Source organism: Festucalex cinctus, chromosome 11 (assembly GCF_051991245.1).
Source record: "Festucalex cinctus isolate MCC-2025b chromosome 11, RoL_Fcin_1.0, whole genome shotgun sequence".
NCBI lineage: Eukaryota > Metazoa > Chordata > Actinopteri > Syngnathiformes > Syngnathidae > Festucalex > Festucalex cinctus.
The window spans coordinates 8,618,870-8,645,726 of NC_135421.1; the positions used below are offsets into that span (position 1 = coordinate 8,618,870).

The following is a 26,857-nucleotide window of genomic DNA, read 5'->3' on the forward strand; positions in this document are numbered from 1 at the left end:
TGGCAGAACCTGGACAGACTTGGCATGACATGGACAGAGAGAGAGAGAGAGAGAGAGAGAGAGAGAGAGAGAGAGAGAGAGAGAGAGAGAGAGAGAGAGAGAGAGAGAGACTTGGACATGAGAGAGAGAAACACTTGGCTTGGAATTGAGAGAGAGAGAGAGAGAGAGAGAGAGAGAGAGAGAGAGAGAGAGAGAGAGAGAGAGAGAGAGAGAGAGAGAGAGAGAGAGAGGCTTGGACATGAGAGAGAGAGACACTTGGCTTGGATGTGAGAGACATTTGGCTTGGAGGTACGAGAGAGACACTTGGCTTGGACGTTAGAGAGACACTTGGCTTGGACGTAAGAGAGAGACACTTGGCTTGGACGTAAGAGAGAGACACTTGGCTTGGACGTGAGAGAGAGACACTTGGCTTGGATGTGAGAGAGAGACACTTTGGCTTGGACGATAGAGCACTTTGGCCTGAACGAGGGAACACTTTGGCCTGGACAAGAGAACTCTTTAGCTTAGACGAAAGAACAGTTTGGCCTGGTAGAGAGAACACTTTGGCTTGGACAGCAAACGACACCCACACAGCACCCCAAGACAAGACAATGTTGCCACGACGCGTGAACAAACACCAACAAATACAATACTAACGAGACACTAACAAGACACACCTGGGAAACACAGCAGGCAGAGGGCACTAATTAACAACACATACGGGGAGGGGAGACCTACACACACAGGTGGACGAAGTTAACTAAGACGAGACAAGGGGAGACAAACAAGACAACAGACGACATAAACACCCAAAAACTAAACCAAAAACCACCCACCCCCCCACGAACCGAAACATGACAATTTGGTCTTTCAGCTTGGTGATGAACTCGCTCGCATTCCTTCACATGGAGTTTCAGATTGTTACGTAAGCTACTTCTTATTTATGCATATGTGTGTCTGTGATTAGGGATGGAGGTGAAGACGGAGACAGTCAAGGAGACGGCAGTAGCCAACCGGACACCATATCCATCGCATCCAGAACCTCGCAGAACACCGTGGACAGTGACAAGGTAAGGAAGCAAGTTCATACATTTGACTCATAAGCTGCGTCACTCCCGATCCACTATACTAGTGTTTCTCAACCTTTTTTGAGCCACCGCACATTTTTTTTCATTAACAAAATCACCACCCATAGGAAAAAAAAACAAAAAACTCACTGAACAAAATGGCTAGAGAGTTACATTTTTTAATACTTATCTACTGTATATCATTGAACAACAAGTTCACATAACTTGGAAAAGAGCAAATAATATATTAAAATCAAAAGTGCAAATATTCTGACAGGTGCATTATGCGCATTTTAATCAAACTATAAACGATGCAGAAATATGAGAAATTAGAATATGAGAAATATAAGAAATATGCATTTCCTCCTCAAAATCATCAGCTTTAGCTCTCTGAAAAACATAATTTTGTATAATTTGGTTTCAATTAAGAGTGTATGGTGATATATCTTCAGGGCATAATTCTACATATTTAAAGAGGTGTATAATGATTGATTTACGTCAGAAAACTGTCCAACTCCATGCACATACAAATGTTATACAACTGTGCACCGTTTCTCACTTTAATTCATACGGTGCTCCCGACAGACCTCGACACCATCGCCTCCATCAGTGTAATTTGCCGTGACTGCATATTTCTTTCAATATTTTTCACATGTTTATCTCTTGTGAAATAAGATCAATACAATTGTTGGCGCTATTAATTCGTGGACTTGAGCGTGGCAGTTTTTCACTCTCTACGTTTTTGCGTCCTGTACAAGAAAAGTTGAGGTGTTAAGCCACATATTTCATTGCATTACTCGTGTAACCTGACTTATGACTTACTGTCTTAAGTTTATGCCACACTTGTTCGGCAGAATTTTGTGACGTTGTCGTAATGAATGCTTGAAAAACTGCAAGTGAAAGTTTAAGATTATTTTTCAAAATTGTTCAGCCCTAGCTTTCACAGTTCATATATGTCATATACAGTCAATATTTTTAATATGATATTGCTTATTTTTCACATTAAAAGTCAAACGTGTGTTCATTTGGATTAAGAGAACGGCAACAATTAAGTCCCCAATTATAAACAATGATTATGAAGTATGTTATTCAAAATACATTTTAGTTTATTGTCATCTATGTACTATGTTATTCAAAATATGTATTAATTGCTTTATTGTCATCTGTGTACTATTTCACTAATGCGCGTGCACGTGCACACGCACACACACGATCACACTTACGCTGATGTGAACCATGGCCAACTTCTGTAGTAGTACACAGTGTGGCCTTTTCTGAGCAACCCCACGCCCACGCACTGCTTGGCCCTTAAATGTCAACGCTGTAAACACGCACGCACACATGCACGCACGCACATTTTGTGACGCGTGTTGTTGCCGCATCTTTTCCTCTCTCCTGTTTTTGCGTTTTTGTGGGGGAATCTTTTTTTTTTTTTTTTTTTATGCCTGGGACCGTTCTAGTTTTTAAATACACATTTCTGCTGAATTCATTGGGGTGGGGAATCTGATCGAATAGACGATTATTGTTTCACATTCGGAGCATTTGTGGGTTCAATGTTTTGGGTATTTTTATAACAATATTTGTGAGGTTGTATTTGTGTTTAGCATTGTTTATTTTCCATAAATACGGAGTATGACTGAAACCGGAAGTGGGCGTGGTTTGATCAGAAATAAGTGGGGCTTACATCGATTCGGTAGTATCCCCTCCCAATTTCACACTTAAAATAAATGGTAAATTAAAGTGTGAAATTGATATAGATTGATCAAAGTTGCAATAATTTTTGTTGTTAATTTGAAACTATTGCCAAAACAGCCTCATGCAGATTCAAATCAGTGCTTTTGATCACAAAGGTAAGAACGATTTTATTTATTTTTATTTTTTTAATAAACTCAGAAAATGTATCTGTATGAAAAAAAAAAAAAAAAAAAATATATATATATATATATATATATATATATATATATATATATATATATATATATATATATATATATATATATATATATATATATATATATATATATGTATATATGTGTGTATTTATCACAATAATAAAGGAACTATTTACAGAACAAGTTTTTAATAAACTCAGAAAAAAACATTTGAAAATAATATGTAGTACTGCTGAATACAGCACATGCAGTAGGAAATAATGATGAACTACTAAGTATGCATGAACAAGAGTTGTCATATGCAACATAGCTTTTCTCTTAATGTGCACCGAGGCAGCCAGTGAGAGTTACTGGCGCATCACGAACAGAGTTTAGCGAACGTAACAAAACAAATTCACAAAGTAACTTTGACATATATATATGAATCGAAATACGGTTGAGCTGCAGAAAATTGCGGAGAGATGAAACCTTACGTCGACGAAGCTTTAAGCAGTAAGCAACAAGCAGGCACTGCTGAGAGTCTGCCTGTGGTGTAGTGTCTGGGAGGTGGAAATGGGTGGAGCAACTGGCCAATCACGTCACCATATACTAAGGAATTATATCCGGGTTATGTTCGTATCCAGAAGATATACATTTTCCGTACCAGATACTCATGTTGTACGGATGTTCGGCTCATCCCTGTCATGTTTTGGTTCAGTGTAGTTGGGTTTTGTTTAGTTTTAGGTGTTACTGTAGTGTTTTGTCTTGAGATCTCTCCTTGTCTCATTATCGTTAACCTCGTCCACCTGCGTGTCTTCCCTTCCCAGTATCGGTGCCCTCAGCCTATTGGGTTTCCCAGGTGTGTCTCGTTAAGTAATGTCAAGTTTATTTTTATAGCCCTTAATTACACAAAAGTCTCAAAGCGCTTCACATGCCCGCAGTTGACAAGCAACAACATCCCCTGATCAAACCACAAAAGGGCAAGGAAAAACTAAAAAAAAAAAAAAAAAAAACATCAGGGGAAAAAAAAAAAAAGAAACCTTGAGAATGGGCCGGAGATGTGGTAATCCCCCTTCTAGGATGACCAGGTTGCAATGGGCAACAATTTACATAGTTTATGATACTAAACATTAGTAACTAGAACAGTGCAAAAGTCCATTGAGGAAGTTGAAGCACTGCAAGAAGACGTCATCACGGAAGTGGGTCATCATCCAAAACCAGCCCTGTCGATCGGGGCAGCTATCTCCATGGCAGCGACATCAAGGTAATGGTCCGCCCCGGATCTCATCTCGACCAACCAGCGCAGAACCAGTAAAATAGGATCCAAAACGGTCATTGACACCTAACTCCCTCTCCAAGCCGCGGAGATGGGAGGGAAAGAAAGCAGCGGCAATCACCAGGCACACAACATGTGTGTTAAGACGTGATTTAAACATTTCTACAGAGGTAGTAGCTCTGACCATCAAGGGTAGGGCATTCTAGAGAACTAGAGCCTGGGCCTGGATCGAAAACGCTCTTGAACCTGCGGACTTGTTTTTGGCTCTTGGAATCACCAAAAGATCAGCATGTTGCGAACGAAGTTTTTGTGTCGGAACGTACGAGTTAGTGTTGGTATATTTAGTCAGTGGTGTTTGTTTAGTCCGTTTCGGAGCCTTGTCATGTCGTTTCATGTTGTTGCCGTCACTGTCGTGCTGTCAGTCAAGTCAAGTCAAGTTGTAGTTATGGAAGAACTGCATTTTTGGTCTCTGTCAAGTTCCTCCTCGTCTTTGTCACGTCCATTTGCCCACATCACCATCAAGTCTTCCTCGTCTCCGTCAAGTTCACCCTTGTCTTCGTCACCATCAAGTCTTCCTCGTCTTCATCACGTTCAATCGCCCATGTCACCAAGTCTTCCTCATCTCAGTCCAGTTATGGCGACCTGTCCTCTCTCATTCAGTCTGGTCATGGCGACCAGTCATCTCTCTTTCTGTCCCATCATGGCAACCCGCTTCCCCTTGTCCAGTCAGGTCTTGGCGACCAATTCTCTCACGTCCCATCCCGTCTTTGACTTGTTTTATGGAAATAAAGTTCCTCACAGGGCGTAACGGTGGCTGACTGGTTAGCACATCCGCCTCCCAGTTCTGAGGACTCTGGTTCTAGTCCAGGCTCCGGCCTTCCTGGGTGGAGTTTGCATGTTTTCCCCATGCCTGCGTGCGTCTCCTCCGGGTACTCCGGTCTCCTCCCACATTCCAAAGACATGCATGGCAGGTTAATTGGACGCTCCGAATTGTCCCTAGGTGCTTGTGAGGGTGTACCCCGCTTGCTGCCTGAAGCCAGCTGAGATAGGCTCCAGCACCCCCATGACCCTTGTGAGGAATAAGCGGTCAAATAAATGGATGGATGGAAGTTCTTCACATTGCCCCTCCTGTCTAACTCCCTGTAATGTGTCCATCCATCACATCCACGCACCACCAACCATGACAATCTCTACTATATATCTCTCAGTCTAGCATTTTTCCTTCAAATTTAATGAAATTAGTGGCAAATGTCTATTCTTCTAATTTCTATTTCCTGGTCATAAAATGGCCACAAAAGGGCGGCCAATACTGGTATGGAAAGTGCCTAAGAAAGGCGCATAACAAATTGACTTAGGCGCAAACAGAATATATGCCCTTTTTTGGTCACTGACAGTGTAGTAGTGTAGTAGTATGACCTAAATTTAAGGGTGGGGTGGTAAAACAAATTTATTATTATTATGACTGTGGGTTGAATGTTTTGAGGGTGTGAGGTTGCACATGCTTGTGTGAGAGTGACATGCGTTAATGATGTCGTGTTCTGTGTGTTCGTCTGCTTTCTGACAACGTGAGCATCTTTCTTGGAATTGTGATGGGCCATTTTACGGTCATTAGGAAAGTTGTGACTAATTTTTTTTCTTTTAATGTTTTGGATCCTTCTCTGCTGTTTTCCTAAAAGCATCAAAAGGGAGTGGAAAAAAACAAGTTCAGATCCAATAACATTTTATTCATTTAAGCAACTTGTTAGACGAGGTTATCTTGGGCCACGTCTCGTGCAAAGCAGCATGTGTGCCTCATTTTATCACGCTACATAATGTTGTATATTTAACTGTCTTTTACAGTCAAGAAAGGCTGACAATTAAATCTAGAATCATTTAGGTTTAAGAGTCATATATTATTGTGTAATCCCCTAAAACAGAGTGTACAGTGAGGCTTTGTCAGAGGCAAAACTCAAATCTGTTGATGGTGTTATGTAAAGTGTTTTTAAAATATCACGGCCGGAGCACCGCAACTCACTCCCATGAAAAGACTCCAGACTGAATGATAGCCGTATAACACTCGCATAGTCATATGTTCCACTGTGCATGCGCGTGCGTGTGCAGGGTGGGAGGCTACTGTTTCTGGAGTTTGTAGGAATTATTTTTTTTTTACAACCCTGTTTTTTTCTCTTTGTTTGAGGGGAGACTGAGTCAATAACAGTGAAAACACTCGAATAAAACACTGTTCCACATTAACACTTTAATTGCCATCCACGTTTACACACCTCGCCTGATTTAGCAGGTACACATTTAGTGACGTATTCATTTTTGACATAAACTTAAAGGGATACTTCACTTATTTAGCCCATTATAGCAACAAAAAGTTAATAGTCTGTCTATAATTAATTTGATACTTTCATTATTGTTTACGTACAATTAGTACCTTTTAGGGATGTAACGATAAGCGTGATATCGTGATATTAAAATTGCCACAATATCGTCGTCGTCAAGTTCACGATATTTAAATGCAACACATCTGTTAAAGTCAGGTTGATTTCCATGTGTGAAGTTCTAGCACCCTCTGGTGGCTAGTGTTTTAGTGCAATTTAATTTGATTAGGGATGTTTTGGCCCTTCTATGTTTAAAATCTACACTAATTATCAGATGAAGGGGAACATAATATGCCTGTGAAGCAAGTCAATATGCGGAGGAACTCAATGTGTGCGTGCATTAACAACATAACATAATAATAATAATAATAATAATAATAATAATAACAACATAATAATAAAACAATAACATTGATAATAATATAATGACGTTATGGACAAAAGCACAATATTGTGCTTTTTTTTTTAGTATGACCTCATGTTTTTTACAATATTGTGACCTTTTTTAAATATCGTCAACCCGTCAACCTCCCCCACAATATTCTGATAATTATCGTATCGTGAGCTTCATATCGTGAAAATATCGTATCGTGACATTTGGATATCGTTACATCCCTAGTACCTTTAAAAACACATTTTGCAACTTGCTGTCGACTGAAAATGACATCACAAGGGCTCGGGTAACCAATCACAGCTCACTTGTTTTCTAGGTTTGGTCATGTGACATTCACAAGCTGATCTGTGATTGGTTACCTGAGCCCTTGTGATGTCATTTTCAGTCGACAGCAAGTTGCAAAATGTCTTTTTAAAGGTACTAATTGTTCATGATAAATAATGAAAATATCAAATTTATTATAGGCAAACTATTCATGTTTGACTGCCAAAAATTGCTAAATAGTTAAAGTATCACTTTAAGCAAGGCCCTTTAGGAAAAAAAATCCAAATCCATACATTGATGCATATACATAACCCGATATGGCTTATGATTACAGATGGTACAGAAGTACTGATGTTCTCGACTTGAGTAAAAGTACAGCTACTTATGTATAAAAAATAACTTTGGTAAAAGTGCTCACTCAAATGATTACTCAAGTAAAAGTAAAAAAAAAAAAAAACTACAGGCTCTAAAATCTACTTGATGAGTAAACGTAAGAAGTATTTTTACTAGATGTTTCCTCCTTCGTCAATTTGAAAGCTATTGGCGAATGGAGCAAAAATTGGTATACATTGGCCAATCGACACTCTGACTTGCTAATAAGTTCAAATTATCCTCTATGGTGGCGGTGCGTATTACCTAGTGATGTCGGTCACGAACGAATCGAGTCTTTTGAACGGCTCTTCAACGTGAACGATGGGAACCGAGTCTTTATCGAGAGCCCTTCATCCCCCTTACAAATGCTATTTTCAAAAAAAAAACAAAAAAAAAACATAAAAAAGCCAGTCTTTTGAACGGTTCTTTTACGTGACCGGCTCCCGAATGAACGGCTCCCCTGAAAGAGCCAAGAGTCCCATCACTAGTATTACCCCTCATATTTATGGGTTGTGTTAATCGAGCCAGTTGAATGTCATGTGATGCGGAGCCAATCAGAGGCTGGGATGTACGGAACCATGTGTAACGCTTCATATGATTGGTGGAGCCAGGAGACATTGACACTGCTTTTTCTTCCAGGTCAAGTATTTTAATCGTTTTCATGCACTTAAAACCAAAAGTACCGACTTTGTTTTTAATGTATCGAGTAAAAAGTACAGATAATCATGTTAAAAATGGAACAGATAAAAGTAAAAAGTAGTCTTAAGTACTTTGTTACTTCCCATCTCTGCATATCATCTCTTTTACCATTTCTGGTCAATAGCGTTCTTGCTTTGACTAGATGAAGGGCCACATTGTCTGACGTTAAATATTCCATAATTTCATCTGTAAGCGTGTAAATTGCAAGGAAGTGCTAGGAAGTAAAAGTGTGACCAGTCGAGTTAATGTTTTGTCCAATTTGCTCTTCCTTGAAATGGCTCGCACGTGTTCTCATGTATCAAATGCATTCAGTGTGGCACAGCAACCATCTGTTGGACGGATGACTGTTACACACACGCACACACACTGAGCAGCAGCGGAGCGCTGTTCCCGCCACACACACTCCAGCTGTTTGTTCATCAAGTGAGCGAGGGAGTGAGTGAGCGAGCGAGCGAGCATGAGGGCGTGTTTGCGAGGCCAAAAGTGCTCGCTGGTCGTAGAAGACGAGAAACGACGAGGAGAGCTGGACATGCCGAAGTGGATGAGATTCAAACTGTTCAAAGAGAGCAGCAGAGTGAGTACGTGCGCTGGTGCAACTTCGACTCAACTGCGGGTTGTGATGTTGCTCTTTATCTGCATTGCACTTCTTGTGCCGGAAGTTACAAAAAGTTATTGATAAATGAATGAATGAATATGGGATTTATTTGGAAATCTAACTTGGAGTAGTTTGTAGCAAAAAGACAATTGAAATGGTTAAATCACTTTTCTGATCATATTTTAATACTACTTTTAGTGTTGAATCATCAAAAACTAATTTCTATCTGGTAGATACGCTGTGTGGAAGTTGTTTTTCTTTATTTACAGCAAAAATAAAAAATAAATTCAAGTTGAGCCTTGGTGTGTTAAAAAGTGCTGCCAGGGGGAGAATTTGACATGAATTTGAAAAGAAAATGTGAAATCATTGATTGCGTAGGCAAACGTGGATCACGGCGGCGTGTTGACATTCACTTAGCGCGTCGTAAAAGTGCTCGGCTGGTGGGGCGGCGTCATGCATGCGTGTGTGTGATTGAGGGGGGAGATTAATGGTTAAACAGGGCGTGTGTGCACGCGCCTGGCAGGACAGGCGCGGAGACAGGAAGCGGGCCATTAGCCACGGCCGCTGCAAGACGGCTTGAGTGAAATCTGAGCAGCTTTTGCATCGGGCTTGGCCATTTATTCAACTCGTCTTTTTGACACTAAATAGTCAAATATCAGAAACTTCAAGATAAAGGTGGAGCTACTCTACTTGTGTACTTGTGTGTGCAGGTTTAGTATATTTAGAAATGTACTGTACATTTTCACTGGTATTTTGAAATATAAACGATGACCTAACAAAATCTCAATGTACAGTATATGCCGGCTAACAATTGCTAATTGCAAGTCACATACTCAGACAAGTCTGTTACTGTTGCTTAGGGATGTAACGATAAAGGGCAATATCGTGATATCTAATATTAAAACTGCCACAATATCATCGTCGTCATGTTCACAATATTTAAAAGGAACACATCTGTTTAAAAAGTCAGGTTGATTTCCATTTGTGCAGTTCTAGCACCCTCTACTGGCTACTTTTTTAGTGGAATTTAATTTTCATTAGGGATGTTTTGACTTCTATGTTTAAGATCTATGCTGTCAGATGAAGGGGAACGTAATTTGCTTGTGAAGCGATCAATGTGTGCAATAACAATATTGAGGCAAGTAAGTGCCTCAATATTGTTATTATAAATTATAGGTGGTTTATATGCATTGCTGTTATGTACAAAAGCACAATATTGTGATTTTTTTTTTTGTATTAGCTCTTTTTTTTTTTTTTTTTTTACAATATTGTGATCTTTTTTAAATATCGGCAACACACAATATCGTGATAATTGTCGTATCATCACCTTCATATCGTGATAATTAGAGGTGTGCAAAATTTCCGATTCTTAGATTATTCACGATTCGGCCGTGGAACAATCGAGAACGATTCACAAACGTCCAAATTCCGATTATATAAATATCTCAAGGGAAGCGAAACTAAAGGTGAACCGGAGCGAAAAGTACGCGGAACTGAAACGCAGTAGCGCGCGCGGTCTTCGGGACGCTTTTGGGACGGACCGAGAGTACACATCCACAACTTACGCCTCGAGATTCAAAACAACAACAAGCATGGCTGAGCTGACCAACCCACCTCTTCGTGAGATCAGACCTGCTCCGCAAAATTTAAAAGCAGACGTGTGGAATTATTTTGGATTCTACAACGTTGATGGGGGGAACGAATTGGACAAAAGCTACGTCATATGCAAGATTTGCCGCGCCAAAAGTAAATACTTTGGCAATACAACAAATATGAGAAGCCACACAGCACGATTCCACCCGACAGAAGGAGTGAGAAAGCCGGCCATTATTACTAGTAGCAACCAGAAAACCATCGAGGACACTTTGCGTAAACTGCCACCCACGTCGCAAAAGGCAAAACAAATTACGAAAGCCATCGCAGGATTCATTGCGATGGGTTTGCAGCCTTACTCCGTTGTGGAAAATTGTCTGCATTACTGTACAGCGCAGCACACTTTCATCTGAGCATGTGGATCAACTCCTGTTCTTATACAAGAAACATGGCATTTTCTCAGTAGCTAAGCACACTTGACCTGTCTTGCATACTGTTGAGGTTCGGATGCAAAAGGACTTGAGTTTTTTTATTTTTTTTTTATTTTTTTTTATATATATATATATATGTGTAACCCAGGGGAATTTGTTAATGTTTACACGTTCATGTTTACACAAGTTAAAAAGCAGAAAAGCGCTTGAGGGTTTTTTTTTTTTGTACCTCTGAGAAACTTTAATGTTTACATGTTAATCTTTACACAACTTAAAAAGCAGGAAAGCACTTTTTTTTTAGGCATTTGTATTGAAGTAGTAGTTCACATTGTCTTTCATTTATACCTCAGTGCACTTTTGAGTGGATAAAAATAATGTATTTTTGCTCAATGCTATGTTTTATTCTGTTGAAGACTGAATATACTTAAAAGCTGCTGTTACAGAATGAGGACTTGAGTTTATTTACTGTTTTGAACTGTTAACTTGATACTGAAATAGTAGTTTATTTAGGCCTGAGAGGACTTTTGTACTGTTTTTGTAACTAATGTACGAAACATTAAAAGCACCAAAATACATTGTTTTTTTTCTGCTGCCTGGGGGGGAAATCAATAATCGTTTTATAATCGAATCGTAGCCTCTGAATCGTAATCGCAATCGAATCGTGAGGTGCCCCAAGATTCCCACCTCTAGTGATAATGTCGTAGCGTGATGTTTGGATCGTTACATCCCAACTGTGCCACAACATATGAGTTTCAGATATGCTGCTACATGAGTGAAATGGAAGAAAACACCACCACCACCACCGTTGCTGGTACACTTTGAGACATTTATTGATCGTTACAATCAAACGCTCTCTTCACAATGCAAAATGAAAACACTCACAATCAATCAATCAATCAATCAATAAAACTTTCTCATACATGATAATGCAACTTCAAATGTGGACAAGCAGAATAACCAGCCATGTTCCTCACATCACTCACTAGGCCACGCCCCGTAAAGACCACATAGTATACGAGTATTGTTGTGACTTTCAATTTACATTTTCTTTTATTATGGTTTATACAATACAGTGCTGTTTTGCTTTATTAAAAAATTGGATGGATGAAGTCAAGGTACCCATTATTTTCATGCATACATACGCTAAACATTATTAAGTTTACCATAGACAAGCTGATATTGAAAACTGTCAAATCTAAAGGTGGCAAAAAATATTTGCACAGCCCTAAATTGAGATATGGCTCACGCAACTGTAGAAGAAGTTGATGTAAATGTGTTGTCAGTCCAGACAAAACAGACTTCCTGAGCTGTTTTCTAGCCATTGTTGCCTCTGTGGTTTCTCAAGCCCCATTTTAGTTTTCTTCTGTTGCGGTTACGTTGGAGTTGCAACATACAGCCAATTTTGGTCACACTGATTTTCTTTTTGTTTTCTTTTTTTGTTGCACATTTTCCATCCGTACAATTTGAGTGAGTTGGAAAGGCTGATTGTTGAAATGTCATGTGTCATAACTGACCTCAATGACTCTTTTCTGTCAATCAAGCAACTTTTTTGGGGGGTTCTTGAACTTTTGGCACTTTCATGGAAGGTGTTGACATGACTGACACAAATGACAACTGAGTTGCAAGAAGACTTGAAAGTTGTAGATCACTGACGGGGGGTTTGGTAGGGGGTTGGGTTTCGAGTCAATCCTGCCCAGGGCTAGGGTTAGTTTTTAGACTAAAAATGATGACAGATTTAACACTTTTATTTGTTATTGTTCTTTAATAAGTGCTTAATTTTAGTTTAGTTTCAGTATTAGTTTTTTTTTTTTTTTTTTTTTTTAAATGTGTATTACTTGTGCGCAATATTCAAAAAACACCATGGGAGCAACGTCATTTGAAGATGCTTTTCTATTGGCTGCTGCTAGATGACATCACTTCTGTGTGACATACTTTCAATCATCATTATTCTGGGTTATATCAAAATAAATGACTAAAAATCACATTTGAAATCATCCCCAAAGGCTCATGCATAAAATTAATTACCAAAGACTAAAACGAAGGACATGTTTGCTATAATCATAGTTTTAGTTAGTTTTGTAAACATAAAATATAGTTTGTTAGTTTTCGTTTTTTAAAAAGCATTTTCATTTTTATTTGATTTCGGTAACGAAATTGTTTTTTAAATTTTATTTTTTTCGTTAGTTTTCGTTAACTAAAATAACGTTTAATGGCACCTGTGTTTTTCGACACCCTCCCTTCTTACTTTGATCATCTCCAAACGTTTTTGTTTTTATTAATTTATTTTAACTGAGCCAAATGCCATTTTTAGCATAATCACGGGACATTGAAAAATGGACGGCGGGCCACAAATGGCCCCCGGGCCGTAGTTTGGACACTGCTGATATAGAGCTTTATGGCCCAGCCGATTAATTCGGCTGACCAATTTAATCGGTGGCTCTTTTTGTCTTTTCTTTTTTCTGATTATTCCCCCCCCCCATACATTACAACATAAGACAAATATGTTGTTCAAAGATTACAAGAAATCGGCCCCTTTTAGACAATTTTTCTCTCTGTTGGAAAGTTAAACAAATACTAAAGGATGCAGTATTGTAAAACACTGTAATTTTTAGCAGGCTTATGCTGCTCCGGGTCACAGATTTTTTTTAATAGTTTTTCGTAATATACAGTTTTTGATTAATCTGCTGATGTATCAGTTGTAGGACTTTTATTCTGCCAAATCTGCTTTGGCTTCCAAAGTCCATTAGGGATGTCACGATAAGGACAATATCGTGATATCGTCGTCGTCATGTTCACAATATTTAAAAGGAACACATTTGTTAAAAAAAAAAAAAGTCAGGTTGATGTCCATTTGTGCATTTCTAGCACCCCCTAGTCACTAGAGGGTGCTATAAACTAGAGTCTAGTGGCTAGTTTATTAGTGCAATTTAATTTTCATTTGGGATGTTTTGGCCTTCTATGTTTAAAATCTATGCTAACTGTCAGATGAAGGGGAACCTAATTTGCTTGTGAAGCAATCAATGTGTGCTTGCATTAGCAAGTAAGTGCCTCAATAATATTAGAGATTGTAGGTGGTTTATATGCATTGCTGTTATGTACAAAAGCACAATATTGTGCTTTTTTTAGTATGAGCTCTCTTTTTTACAATATCGTGATCTTTTTTAAATATCGCCAAGGCCCCCACAATATCGTGATAATTATCGTACCGTGACCTTCATATCGTGATAATATCGTATCGTGATGTTTGGATATCGTTACATCAGAAGCTTGAAGGAAGTCCCTCCTGGGAACATCACATAGACCATGGCCAGTTGAGGAAAAGGCAATTATTTCACAAAAAACAATACAGATAACATAGCAATGCATAATATCTGAACTGTCAATGTCATACATTGGAACTTGGTTTTGCGAAAAAGTCAGTATTTTTTACCTGAAGATAAAAGATGTTTTTATTTTTTTTTTTTTATTTTTTTTTTTTTTTTAGTAAACATTGCCTATTAGCACTGAATGAATAAGGATTGCAAATCAGAGAGTTGCTGCTTCCTTCCTGTCACACATTATGGTTGCTGCTGGGCTAACTTAGCCTCTATCATGCTTTTTTTTCCCTCTCACACTAAAACCCTTACAAAGTGAAAGACTTGCTATGTCAGCAGTAAAGTGATACTTGAGGGGTGCAAATGGGATTCATGCCCCACCACGTCTGGTCTCGTGACTGTCTAATGGCGGCTGTGGCGATGGATAACATGGGCTGTCCCGCTCTCTGAGGTTATAGTGGGAAAAGCACGTCATGGTTGGCGCTGCTAAACCAGACCATCCCAAGCGTTTTGGAAATCCCCCTTCAGTGCATCACGAAGAGCACAGTCATTCATTCATATGCTTGCTGCTTTTGCTGATAAACAAAAACTCATTTTGCAGCAAATGCAATATATCAGGCAATAACACGAGCATGTGTGGCGGTAATTCAAAGGCTTTACTGTGCACAAAGCCACAAGCACAATAAGTAAAATCAAAAGTGTGATTGTGCGGCGAGCAATTTCATTCACTGTGCTGTTGTCACGCTGCACCCTCGAAGCATATGACCCTCACAAGCCGGTGGCGCGCGCACGTGTGTTTCCTGTTGTGTGCAATCACAAGACAGATAACAACAAGGAACGCCCACCGACAACAAACACGAGTGTTTGATCAGACTTGAGGCTGGAAAAAAAAGAGATGCAGTAAGATAATTGTTGCATGTTAATTAAGACTGTACAATTATGACAAATAATCTAATTGTAACCCCCCAATACTACAATTGAGATTTAATATGTGATTATTTTTTTCAAGGTCCTGCTTCCTATGCATTTTTTTTTTTAATGCAACAAACACATGAACCTCTATTACAATAAATGATCAGATTTATTATACATATACTGTATATGTGTTGGTCTTATAGGTTTGGCTTGTGCTAAAATAAAAGCAAATGAACCATGAATTTATATGAAAGACAGTTTTTATACTTCACTTAAAGTTCTTGACAAAAGAATTTGAATTGCAGTCTTTGAAGCCTTCTCTTCACAAAACTCTTACAAACAAGTGTGGTGTATAGTTACAAAGCCATAAATTAAACTCCAACAGTAATGTAAACAAATCTGTGGCCTAATCACTTCAACTTTTCATGTTGAATGAAACAATGCTATGTAAATATGTGGATTGCACTCAAGTGCTGAACTTATTGAGACACTATATAAATAATAAATGCATAAAATGTACATACAGTACGTGTAAACCCTACCAACTGACTGCTTGTTTTTTCCACCTAAAGTCAATTTGAATTTGATTAATTGTTCAGCCCTTTGCAGATCTCAATCTTTTGGATAATATTAAAGGTATGGTCCGACGGATTTCTCTTGCCGTTTGTAAACACAACATTCAAAACTGACGCTCAAGGAAGCTGAGGACAGCAGCCAAGCAGAAACAACTGTGAAACCAGTCAACCAATCAGGAGACGGAGTTCGCACAGCGATATTTTCCTATGCCGCTTGCCTTCGCAACTTGGCTGGTGGTAAAATGTTGAGTCTCCGCGCAGAAACATTCTGGAAAGGCCAAAATAAATCTGTCGGACTATACCCTTAATGGTGGAAGCATATGCATAATAACACTTCAGCCGTTAATATTATCCAAAATAGTTTCATTCAGACTATGATTATCACGTGTATACGTCATCATGAATTTTGGTGACAATCCGTTCTTGGACATAAAGTGACATCGTGTTTTGCATCTACGATGCAAGGAGGAGAGCCAACGTTATGACATGAGTAGAATAAAAAATGTTGCGAGTTTTGTTCTAATATTTTCAGACTATGATGTACTCATAAATTTGAGGACAATCTGTCATGTTTTTTGTATATAGCACTGAAATTGACCGATTGCACACCACTGTACAGTGCACAGCCGGGTTGTTTGCCAGTCACTTCGACGGTAAATGTCTTGAAAAGTGAACAGTGCCGCGTTTACGCACGCAATACGTCACAGCGATGAAAAAATGTCCAATATCGCATACAGGGTAAGTCATTATTTTAATACTTAAAACGTTTTTTTCAGGGAATCAGATGACATTGTATTTGCCCTTTTAATGTCTATACACACTGTCTCACAGAATGAAGGAAAAGGAAGGTCGAATTGTGTTCCTTTAAATATAGGTGGCCAAAAGATGCCCAATTAAAATTAAACCCCACAAATAAAATAACCACCAGAGGGTGCTAGAACTGCACAAGTGGAAAACAACCGGGCCTTTTTAACAGATGTGCTGCTTTTAATATAGTAACATGACAATGATGATATTGTGGCAATTTTCGCTACTCAGTGGAAAACGGGTTTTAAAGTGTAATTAAGAGTCACACATGTCAGAGACAACCCTTCTGTAGTATAGTCAGTCATGTGTTGGTGTTCCTAGAGCCTGACATGTTTTTCCGCAGAATGGGAGTGAACTTTACCAATAATGGCAGGATTTAGTGATGGTAGTTCTTTAAGGTGAACTGAATCACTAGAATCAGTTCTTTTAAAGGAACCATTCAAAAGATTAGTTCACCGACTGTCACTCGCTCTAGTTTGTTTTCATGCGCTTGTCCCCAGCCCCAGTACGTGGATTGACACCACATTAGCCGTTAGCTTGGAGAAACACATGACAATGAAAGCTTGTCCCCCCCGCCAGCACGGAAGTAGTGGCGTTTCGAAGATGGACGGCATAAGCGTGGCTGATCTCAAATGAACTGAGAAAAGAACGAATCACTTCAAGAAGTGACCCGTTCACTCACGTTCACTGAAAAGATTCGTTCTTTTTGAACGAAATGGTTGTGAACGACACAACACTAACGGGATTGGGACGGGACAGGATAAAAACTTCACGGGAGGAGACGGGAGTGGAATTAATTCAATATCCGTTCGGGGAAAACCCTTGGACAGATACATACTTGTGAGGCCATTTGGAGGAGAAAGGGGGCAACAAACCAGTCAATAAATGAGTAATTTTTTTTTGTTTGTTTTAATGATGCAGTTGACCTCCATAATGGGAGCGGTACGGAAGTGGAAGTAATTCTGAATGGAAGCGGGATGCGACGGAAGACGTTTTCACCGGGAGTGAGACAGGACAGGATTGTTTTGTTTTGTTTTTTGTTTGTTTGCTTGTTTTTTTTTTTTCACTATTGTTCAGGACGGGACGGGAGGGGATTTTTGTGATGGGAGTGGGATGGGAGTGAAAATCCACTTCCATGCCACCCTCTCGTGTGGACTAGTGAGTGAAATCAGGAGCTTTGAGTCAATTTTCACATCTACGTGAGCGATTCTCACTCTAATGGTACTTGAAGTAATCACTGCTCAAGTACAGTTCCTTTTTTTTTTTTTTTTTTTTTTTTTTTTTATTAATTTTTTTGCTCAAGTACAGTTCCATTGTATTTAACTTTTTCCTATACTTAGGCACAGTATCTTATGAACTGAGGTGTGGTGGTGGACCCAGGTGCAGGGAAAACAGGGCGTGGAGGCAGAGGTGCAGTCCAAAAGATTTAATTAAACAAAAACAAGGAGCAAAAAAGGAACTATACAAAAAGAGCAATACAAAACATGGGGGAAACTCCTGAACAAAAACTGGCAGCACGACTAGAGGAAAACTCAACAACAACAATGAACCCACAAGAACTGAACTGAAAACAGGCGACACACATTACTTGACAATGACTAGACACAGCTGGGCAAGACACAAGTGGCAGGGGAAGCTGATTGGTAGATACACACTGGGAAGGGAAGAGACACGCAGGTGGACATGGTTAACAATAACGAGACTCGGGGAGACAAACCGGACAAAGGATGACAAGCACCCAATAACTAAACAAAACCCAACACCACCGAACTGAAAACATAACACAGTAGTAATTTTCAAACTGCATAATATTAGAATGACTTGCAGTATTATTATTATTTTCATAAAGCTGCTACATTAATTGATTTTAATGTTGCTCATTATGGTGGTGCTTGAAGCTCTCCGTATTTTATTTATGTATTTTTTTTTTTAAGTATGAAAGTGTTGAGAATGACTGGTCTACTCCTTGTGAGAGTTTTCATTTCAGTCATGTTTGACTGTTTATCTAGCTGAAAGTGCATCGCCAACTGTCGCTCTCCTCCAGTTCGCTCGACGTCTCGCTGGTACATTGATTCAAAATTGTTACACCCGTAAGTCAATGCACCATCGTAATTTGAAAATTAGCGTTCAAGACTGAGCATATTGTGCTGAGGTTGCTTCAGTCAGTCAAGACACCTGCTTTTGTCTCGCTGTTGTCAGGTATAAAGTAACGCGCAGCTGTGGAGTAGCCAGGCTGGCTGTTGCTATGCGACCTTAAGCCTGATAAAGAGCGCTTGCTTGCGCACATTAACCAGCACGCATACACACACTCAACCTGACATCTTTAAAGGAGAAGCAAATGATTTTCATCATTTACTGTGTTTTCAGAATGTCTCAGGAAAGTAAATGTTAGCTTTGCATCATGCTAGCTGTGTGCACCATATGTGACTCTTCAAGCCACTGCAAGGCTTTTTCTTTTCTTATTTTCAAGAATCACATGCTTGTTTGGCTTGTGGCTTGAACACGGAGGACTCATTTCCTGTGTCAACATTGATGCTAATCATGACTTAGGGCCTTAAGGCCTTAAGGTAACACTTAGACCGCACAAACATCGGTAGTTGTTGCAAATTTATCTCAACTTCTGGGTCATAAAATGTTAGAAATGCAAAGCAAGAGGTAGTGCCACAGTATACATGCTGCAGAATTGGAAGCTATTGCAGCCAATCACAAAATTGAGAAAGTCACTATTACAACATATACGTAAAAATGTAGTGAAAAGTTGGAAAAATCTGCTGAAATTAAATGGTGGCTCAGTTTCAAATGAGTACAATAGTCCAACCCATGTTTATGTGTACAGCTCTCTGGTGGTTGCGAGTTGACGGTGATCCTTCAGGACTTCACGGCAGGATGTAGCAGTGAGATATCCGTCAGCACCGGTAAGCGTCTTTGCCCGCGGCCTCGTCAACTTGTGATCGTGTGTTTTCTGTGACATATTTTCTGATGACATCGTGTCCCTGTCTCTCTCGCTGCAGGCCAGACAGTGGAACTGCTGGAGAGGCCCAGCGAGAGGCCCGGCTGGTGTCTGGTTCGGACCACCGACCGCAGCCCGCCTCAGGAAGGTCTGGTCCCCAGTTCCGCACTGTGTGTGTCCCACTCGCGCTCTAGTGTGGAAATGGACTGCTTCTTCAACTCAGGGAAAGGTAGGCAGAAGTGAAATAGCCTATTTAAATACCCCCGGGTATTTCTTTATAAAACAGTTACATTGTAGAGTTTGTCACTTTTTTACTCGCAACTGCCGCCTCTGGCTTAAAGTGTAACTGCAACCTCTTTGTCAAGCTTGTGGATGGTGCACGTACGAGTGCGTGTGCACGTATAAACTCTTTGTTTTTTCAGTTTTCTTGGAGTTTGAGCTGGAGTTTGGGCTGTGCTAGAAGCGGGCCACTTGTTTCAGTGTCAAGTCAGGTCTCTTTGTGCTAATCTGGGCATTGGTGGAGCATGCATGATCTTTTACCCTAATTTTCCCCATTGATTCCCAATTGTAGATTGAACGTTACACATTTACAACATTTTAAAGTGATATTCAAAACACTTAATTCATTCATTTCACTTTAGGGATGATTATTAGGTCCATTCCCTACTTGATTTTTCACACCTTACCCCATTTTCCACTTGATTCTTCACACCTTACTCCATGCACATAATTCGGCAGATTTTCATCATTACAACATTTCAACATGTTCCAAATGTTCATGCCATGCTAAGGTCCATTTTATTGATTCCAAAAATTCATGCCTTACCCACAGTTTCGGATTCTGTACCCTAAAATTCCCCAGTCATTCCCAATGGCAGATTTAACGTTTCACACTCACATTGTTTCAAGTTTACATTAAAAACATTTAGCTCACACTTTTAAAATAATCCAATCACATTTAAACACATACAATATAATGAGTAGTGGATAACACAATAATATTGTACAGCGTACAGATCCCTCTGTGTTTACAGTAAACAAGTCTCGATTCTTCAAACTTCGCTTAATCTCACAACATGCACAATAATCATGTCCAAAGATACACATACAGCCACTTTCGGTAGGCATAAAAAGAACATTTAGAGAGGATTTGATGTTTCACAGATCTCCAGCAAAAAAAAAAAAAAAAAAAAAAAAGAGAGAAAAAAAAAAGCAGAGGTTAATACAATACGTCTCATTTTAATTCTTCTTTCAAAATTGCAGTGACAAACATAATAGTGTGTGGCCATCTATTGGCAGACTGTGTAATTATGCCCAAGATCAGCATAAAAATGAACAAAACAATAGTTCTAAACTACACAAAAAATAAAATAAAAAAATAGCAAAATAGTGGGACTTCACACCCAGACCCGGCGATGGAGGGGGGTTTAACTCTAAACAATAAGCACTAAAATTTGTTTTATGCGTTGAGATCATGTGACTCTGTTACATTTACAATTAGAGTAGTGGTGCCACTAACGACCTTTTTAAAAATCGAGTCGCCTATCGATTATTCCGTCGATTAATCGACTAATTTTCCCGCCCCCAACTAAGGTTGAACGTGTGTTAAATTTAGTGGATATAAATACTGGTTATTCCTGATCTTCTGTACACATACGCACATATTATACAAACACCAACAAAATTGGCCAATACTAAACGATTAACAATCGCGGTTAGCATTAGCCTTGAATAAACTCGAATCACTTACTTATTGTACTTTTCCTGAAACTCACTTCATAGTCCAACATATGACAAATCTAACTTGATCAAAATATTAATGGAGTGCACTTAAATAGTGCTTTATCTTCATTATACGTTTACTAATCCTGACATATTCGCTTGTCTCATTCAAACATATTGAGTTGACCTAGCCTAAAATGGCCATTGTTGCAGCATACGAACGGTACCGCACACTCACAGAAAGGTTTTTAAAATAACTTACTTTATGCTCCAGGATCCCTTGCTGTCACCCTGATGTTTTTTTTGTTGGTTCCATCCCATTCAAAGCCATAAACGTCGCCAAGTGTGTTCGTTTCTACCGCCAGCTTCCGTGTTTACAAACTCCCTTGCGTCTATTGTTAAGTGCATTGTGGCCAAGTGGATCAATTTGGCTTGGTTTTTGCACATTTGGTGGTGGAAAACCGTAGTATAATATTCCATATGGCAAATGCTGGATGACATCACCTGCACGCAACTTGGAGGAGTGGGGCTCTATGTTTAACATAGTCCATACCTCCTTCCTGTTGCTGACACACGTAGGGCCGCCATCTTACGTGTGTCTGGCGCCAATAAATTCATTAGAGCCCTTTTATTTATTTTGTGATTTTGACACGGATTGTTTTGTTACAAACATAAGACATGTAGTGATGTTAATATTCTCCCTTTTCAGTCTAAAGAGAACACAAACAAACCCTAAGAAGCATCTTAGTTAGTAGTGGTGAATACTGGTCGGAGTACGTCAACAATAAGTGTCCTTGCGGAAACACGAAATATTGGTTCCGGGCCTTCCGGCAAACTTCAGATACCGCAAATATGTTTTTTAAATTGATTAAATTAGCTTTGACGCATGCATTTTTGCGTCAACTAATTTTTGTGGTCGACCAACTGACTTGGTCGACTTTTTCCCCAGCACTAAATTAGAGTCAAACTTGACAAATATGAATTTAATATTTTATAGCAGTTTAATAACTTCAAGAGTCCATTTTTTTTTCTCACAGAGGTAATAAATAATGGAATTAATCTGCTTCAGGGTTTTACTACTGCTGTCATAAAATTTTAATTAATGATAGATGCAATGTTTTTGGTAATACTTGAGATCATTTTAATATTTCATACACATAATCCAAACACTTTTAATCAATTAAAATACTGTACAACAACATAACCTTCAAGCTCAACTTGAATGACAGTCAAAAGAAATTTGGTTTGCTGTTACATTGTATACAACTGTATGTATGTAAAAATGTACATGTGTTAAAAAAAAAAGAGCATTATTCACACAAGAAGAAAATTATAACGAGAAACAAAGTCATTCACAGTGCAGATGTCATTTTTAACATTACCTGCATAGAAGTGTAAAAATTAAGTTAAACACTGTTAAACACAAACATAGTTCAGCAATTCTAACACTTGGAACTGTTTAAACTTGTTTAAAAAATAATTAGTTCTGAATAATTCTTAATATTAAAATACAAAATCAATAAAAAGTGTTTTTAAATTAAATTTTGTGTGCCAAAGGTGAGTCACTTTTCAGATGCTCATCTTATTTTTCAAATTTCTTCCTTGTCACGCAAGTGTAAAGCAAAATTAACCACAGCGAAAGATACAAATGATAAAACGTTTCGTGTTTGTGAAGTCCTCAGGTCTGTTCAACATGTTTACCCGGAATTAATCTTCATATCAACACAGTTTCACACCTCAAGCAAACGAATACCTGGCTTGTGTCAACTCCAAGATTATGCTTACTGTCATGTGCTCGGCAAGCCAGTGCATGTGTCAATATATTACTATGTAATAGAGTATCACTAATCAATTACAAAGTACAAAGTAATAGAATGTGTAAATATATTACTGTGTGACATTATGAAGGCGTATTAGGTACACACTGAACAAAAAAAAGTTTAAAATTACAAAAAAAAAAATTCAAAGTGACTCTGACTCTTTCTGAAACTTTTTTTTTTGTATACTGGGAATAGAAAAAGAACTTACCCACATGGTTCCCACAAAGTTACAAGCATATAGTTGTCCACGATAACTTGTAATAGCCCTGTCCCAATATTTTTGCCCTTATAGTGAGTGTGTGTGAGTGCAACCTTGCCTTTCTGTTTCGTTGTTTTGTTTTTAAATAACTCCAGGTAACTTCCAGGTAATCTTATCTTTCCTATACTGACCTCTGTTGTTAGTTTTGGGACATTGCAACATGGTTTAGTCTGCCATGCAAGCAGACATACCCAAGATTCTCCACTTTACGCAGTTTAAAAACGGCTTTGCTTTTTTTAAAGATGAAAATTAATTTCGTAGCATTTCCACTCTGTCATAAATTTCTTTTTCTTCCCTCACAAACGATGTCCTCTCTATCTCTGGCACAGGACAGTTTGCCCTCACCATAGGGCATGTTCTGCCCAATTATAATTGTTTTGGATTTTTCATCACAATTATTATTAACTCTTTTTTTTTTTTTTTTTTTTTTTTTTTTTTAATCCAATTAGTTGTATTTAGTTTTAAGAGTGGGTATTTATTTATTTATTTATTTATTTATTTGAAAATGGTTTAGTTTCTACTAGTTTTAGTGTTAGATTTACTTTTTAATATAATGGAGTATTTGTTGAGTTTAAGATTACAAACAAATTTCACATAAGTATTGTGTAATAAAGTAAACTACAATTCCAGAAGGATTGCTTGACACTACTTCTGTACCACCAAATTTTAATACCGAAATAAATACATTTAAAAATAAATGGTGATTTTATAGAGATTTTATAGCCATTTCTAGTTATCCTATAAACGTAAATAAAATGTTGCAGTTATTTCTATCTCTTTTTTTTTCTTCTTTTTTTTAGTGCTCTCGTTTTTTTTTTTTTTTTTATTTCTTCAATGAACAATGTTTTTCAATTTTAGTTTGAATTATTTCATTATTTTTCATTAACTGTCATCACCTTGATTCTCCTGTGTGCTTAAGTCAGGAAGCATGCCCATTCCGCTGCTAGTTCCACATTCTAGATGGAGCAACCCTGAAATCTGGCCGCTCTCTGTCAAATCTGACCACGCTTGCATTCTTGCACAAATTGGAGCACCTTCCTCCTCTGCCATTTGGAAGCTGTTGTACATCTAGCGCCACTTGGAGGTGAAACATCATATTGCCCAATGGCTGTAACGTTTCCCAGGTAGTGTTACAGACTTCGTAATAGTACAGTGGTGAGTGCAGATGTGGTGCGCAAGCCATGTGCAGAAGGAAAAAAAAAATAAATTAAATGGTAGAATATGTCCCTATGGGGAACATTGACCTAATTGTCCAGTGATTAATTAAATTTTCTTTCAAAATAGTCTGAGAATTATCATAATTTGTCGCTTATCAAAAACTAATGCTGCTTTCTAACACAAATCTGTACAGCCACCAAAACTAAATGCAGCGCTGATTTAATGCTTATCTTTTGGCTTGACCTGGTAACGTAGCCGCCGAACTGCAGCTGTGGCTTGAAAGTAGTGGATCTTTGCCCCTAAAGTCATGAAAGATAAAGAAGATAGAAGTTGTTGTCGGATTCACTGAGTAATCGAGGAAAGTAAAATAACAATCAATACATAATGAAATAATAATTAAGACAAATCTTTTAATGGTTATCAAAAAAATACAAACTACAGTCAACCTCCATTATTGTAAGGATATGTTCCAAACCTGACTGGCATATGTGAAAATGATATTGAGAGGCCATTTTGAAAAACAGTTGCATCCCACACACTTATTAAACTATCCATCCATCCATCCATTTTCTTGACCGCTTATTCCTCACAAGGGTCGCGGGGGGTGCTGGCGCCTATCTCAGCTGGCTCTGGGCAGTAGGCGGGGGACATCCTGGACTGGTTGCCAGCCAATCGCAGGGCACACAGAGACGAACAACCATCCACACTCACAAGCACACCTAGGGACAATTTGGAGCACCCAATTAACCTGCCATGCAGTCTTTGGAATGTGGGAGGAGACCGGAGTACCCGGAGAAGACATACACAGGCAACAGGGAGAACATGCAAACTCCACCCAGGAAGGCCGGAGCCTGGACTCGAACCGGAGTCCTCAGAACTGGGAGGCGGACGTGCTAACCACTCGCCCACCATTCCGCCCCTTATTAAACTACACTTTTAAAATGTATCCTCCTGTTGTTAACGAGGCTCTTCCCGGTGATGTTTCAAATTTAGAAATATGTTTTAGTTTTACATTCAGGAGACTTTTAGTGTCGATGAAACGTAGCTGAAAATGAAACTCGACTTGTGCAGGTTAAGGGAGGGAGATGTAACTGCAGCTCCTCCTCCTCCGCCTCCTCCTCTTTTTACAACTCCTCTCTCAATCTCAGTCCACTCGGTCTGGCTGTCTGAACTTGTAAAGTATGCTTTTGTGTGTGTGAGAGGTACAGGTGTGTAAATGTAGCCTCAATCGTGCGTGTGTGTGTGACAATGAAGCGACGCTGGCATTGGTGTGGATGGATCTTAGACCACTGCTGTTGCTGCTGTGCAGGTGAGCTGAACAATGCGTTTGTCTGGGCGTGTGACTTTGTGTTTGCACGTGTAAAAAAACAAAAAAGAAAGAAACTACAACTACAATAACAACTGAATAACTCTGTGCACTGTGTGGCAAGGAAGGGAGGTATGTGTGATCGGCTTGTCTCACGATTCTTGACTTTATCTTCACAGTTTGATTGTTCCACTTAAGGAACATTGTAGGATAGTGTCCTTTGACCTTATTAGTCTATGAACGCATTTGGTACTCTATACATGTGAGTCTGTTTTGTTTTTATATCTTAGCCTCAACAACCCTTTAACCATACCTATTTTATGACATTTACACTGGTCCACACAAGCAAAATGTTTTGTGTGTGTACCAGCATGAGCAATTTTTCAGAACTTAAAAAAAAGAGCAGTGAGCACACTTATTCAGTTGGACCAGCTCCAGACGTTCCGTTGAACTGAAAGTTATTTTTTTTCTTTAATTATATGTTACACATTTTTATGGAGGTAGCAATTAAGCAAGCAATTAAGATATTTGAACCTTGGTTTGAGTTTACTTCTTTTTTTTTGTCCTCGTGTCAAAAAAAATCTAAATTGAGATATTTGTATATTCAAATTCTACACTTAATTCCCTTTAAAATGATATATAATACATGGATGTACCTCAAAAATTGACAAAGTTATAGCAATTTTATTGCGTGCAAGTTGAAATCTCTAGTTTTGAGAAAGGACGGGACCTTCTTCATAGTGGGACAAAAAACAATGAAGTTGGCGAAATGGGCCAAGACTCGGGACCCAAGTCTGGTCACACTAGTCATGGCTGATGGCAGCCATAATGATTTATTGTCAGTTAATGAGTATGTGTGCTAACTATGTAGCTAACTATGCTTATTAATCGATTCATTCAATGAAACGGGTGCCATTTCCAATTTGTAAAATTTTTCAAAATCATGCTAATCATGCTAATCCTCTAAAAAACAAAAAAGAAACAAACAAAAAAAATTCCCACCTGGGGCATAACATATTTATTATTAATAAAATACAATAAAATAAATAATATGAATAAATATATAAAATTAATTAATTAATGAATAATAAATAAAATAAATAATATATATATATATATATATA

The 26,857-nt window shown here is 38.6% G+C and overlaps 1 protein-coding gene across 5 annotated transcripts in view; it reads left to right on the forward strand.

Annotated features, from left to right (window-relative positions):
- The window catches only part of kalrna (kalirin RhoGEF kinase a), a 167,302-nt gene that overhangs the window by 101,472 nt on the left and 38,973 nt on the right, over positions 1-26,857 (forward strand). For 3 of the 5 annotated variants that reach the window (XM_077537456.1, XM_077537457.1, XM_077537458.1), the window contains exons 38-40: positions 947-1,049; positions 19,355-19,433; positions 19,530-19,697. In XM_077537456.1, coding sequence (XP_077393582.1) covers positions 947-1,049; positions 19,355-19,433; positions 19,530-19,697 — 350 coding nt within the window. Of the gene's footprint in view, positions 1-946; positions 1,050-8,756; positions 8,863-19,354; positions 19,434-19,529; positions 19,698-25,576; positions 25,737-26,857 lie in introns of those variants that run through there. The other 2 variants (XM_077537460.1, XM_077537461.1) reach the window with 2 other exon arrangements.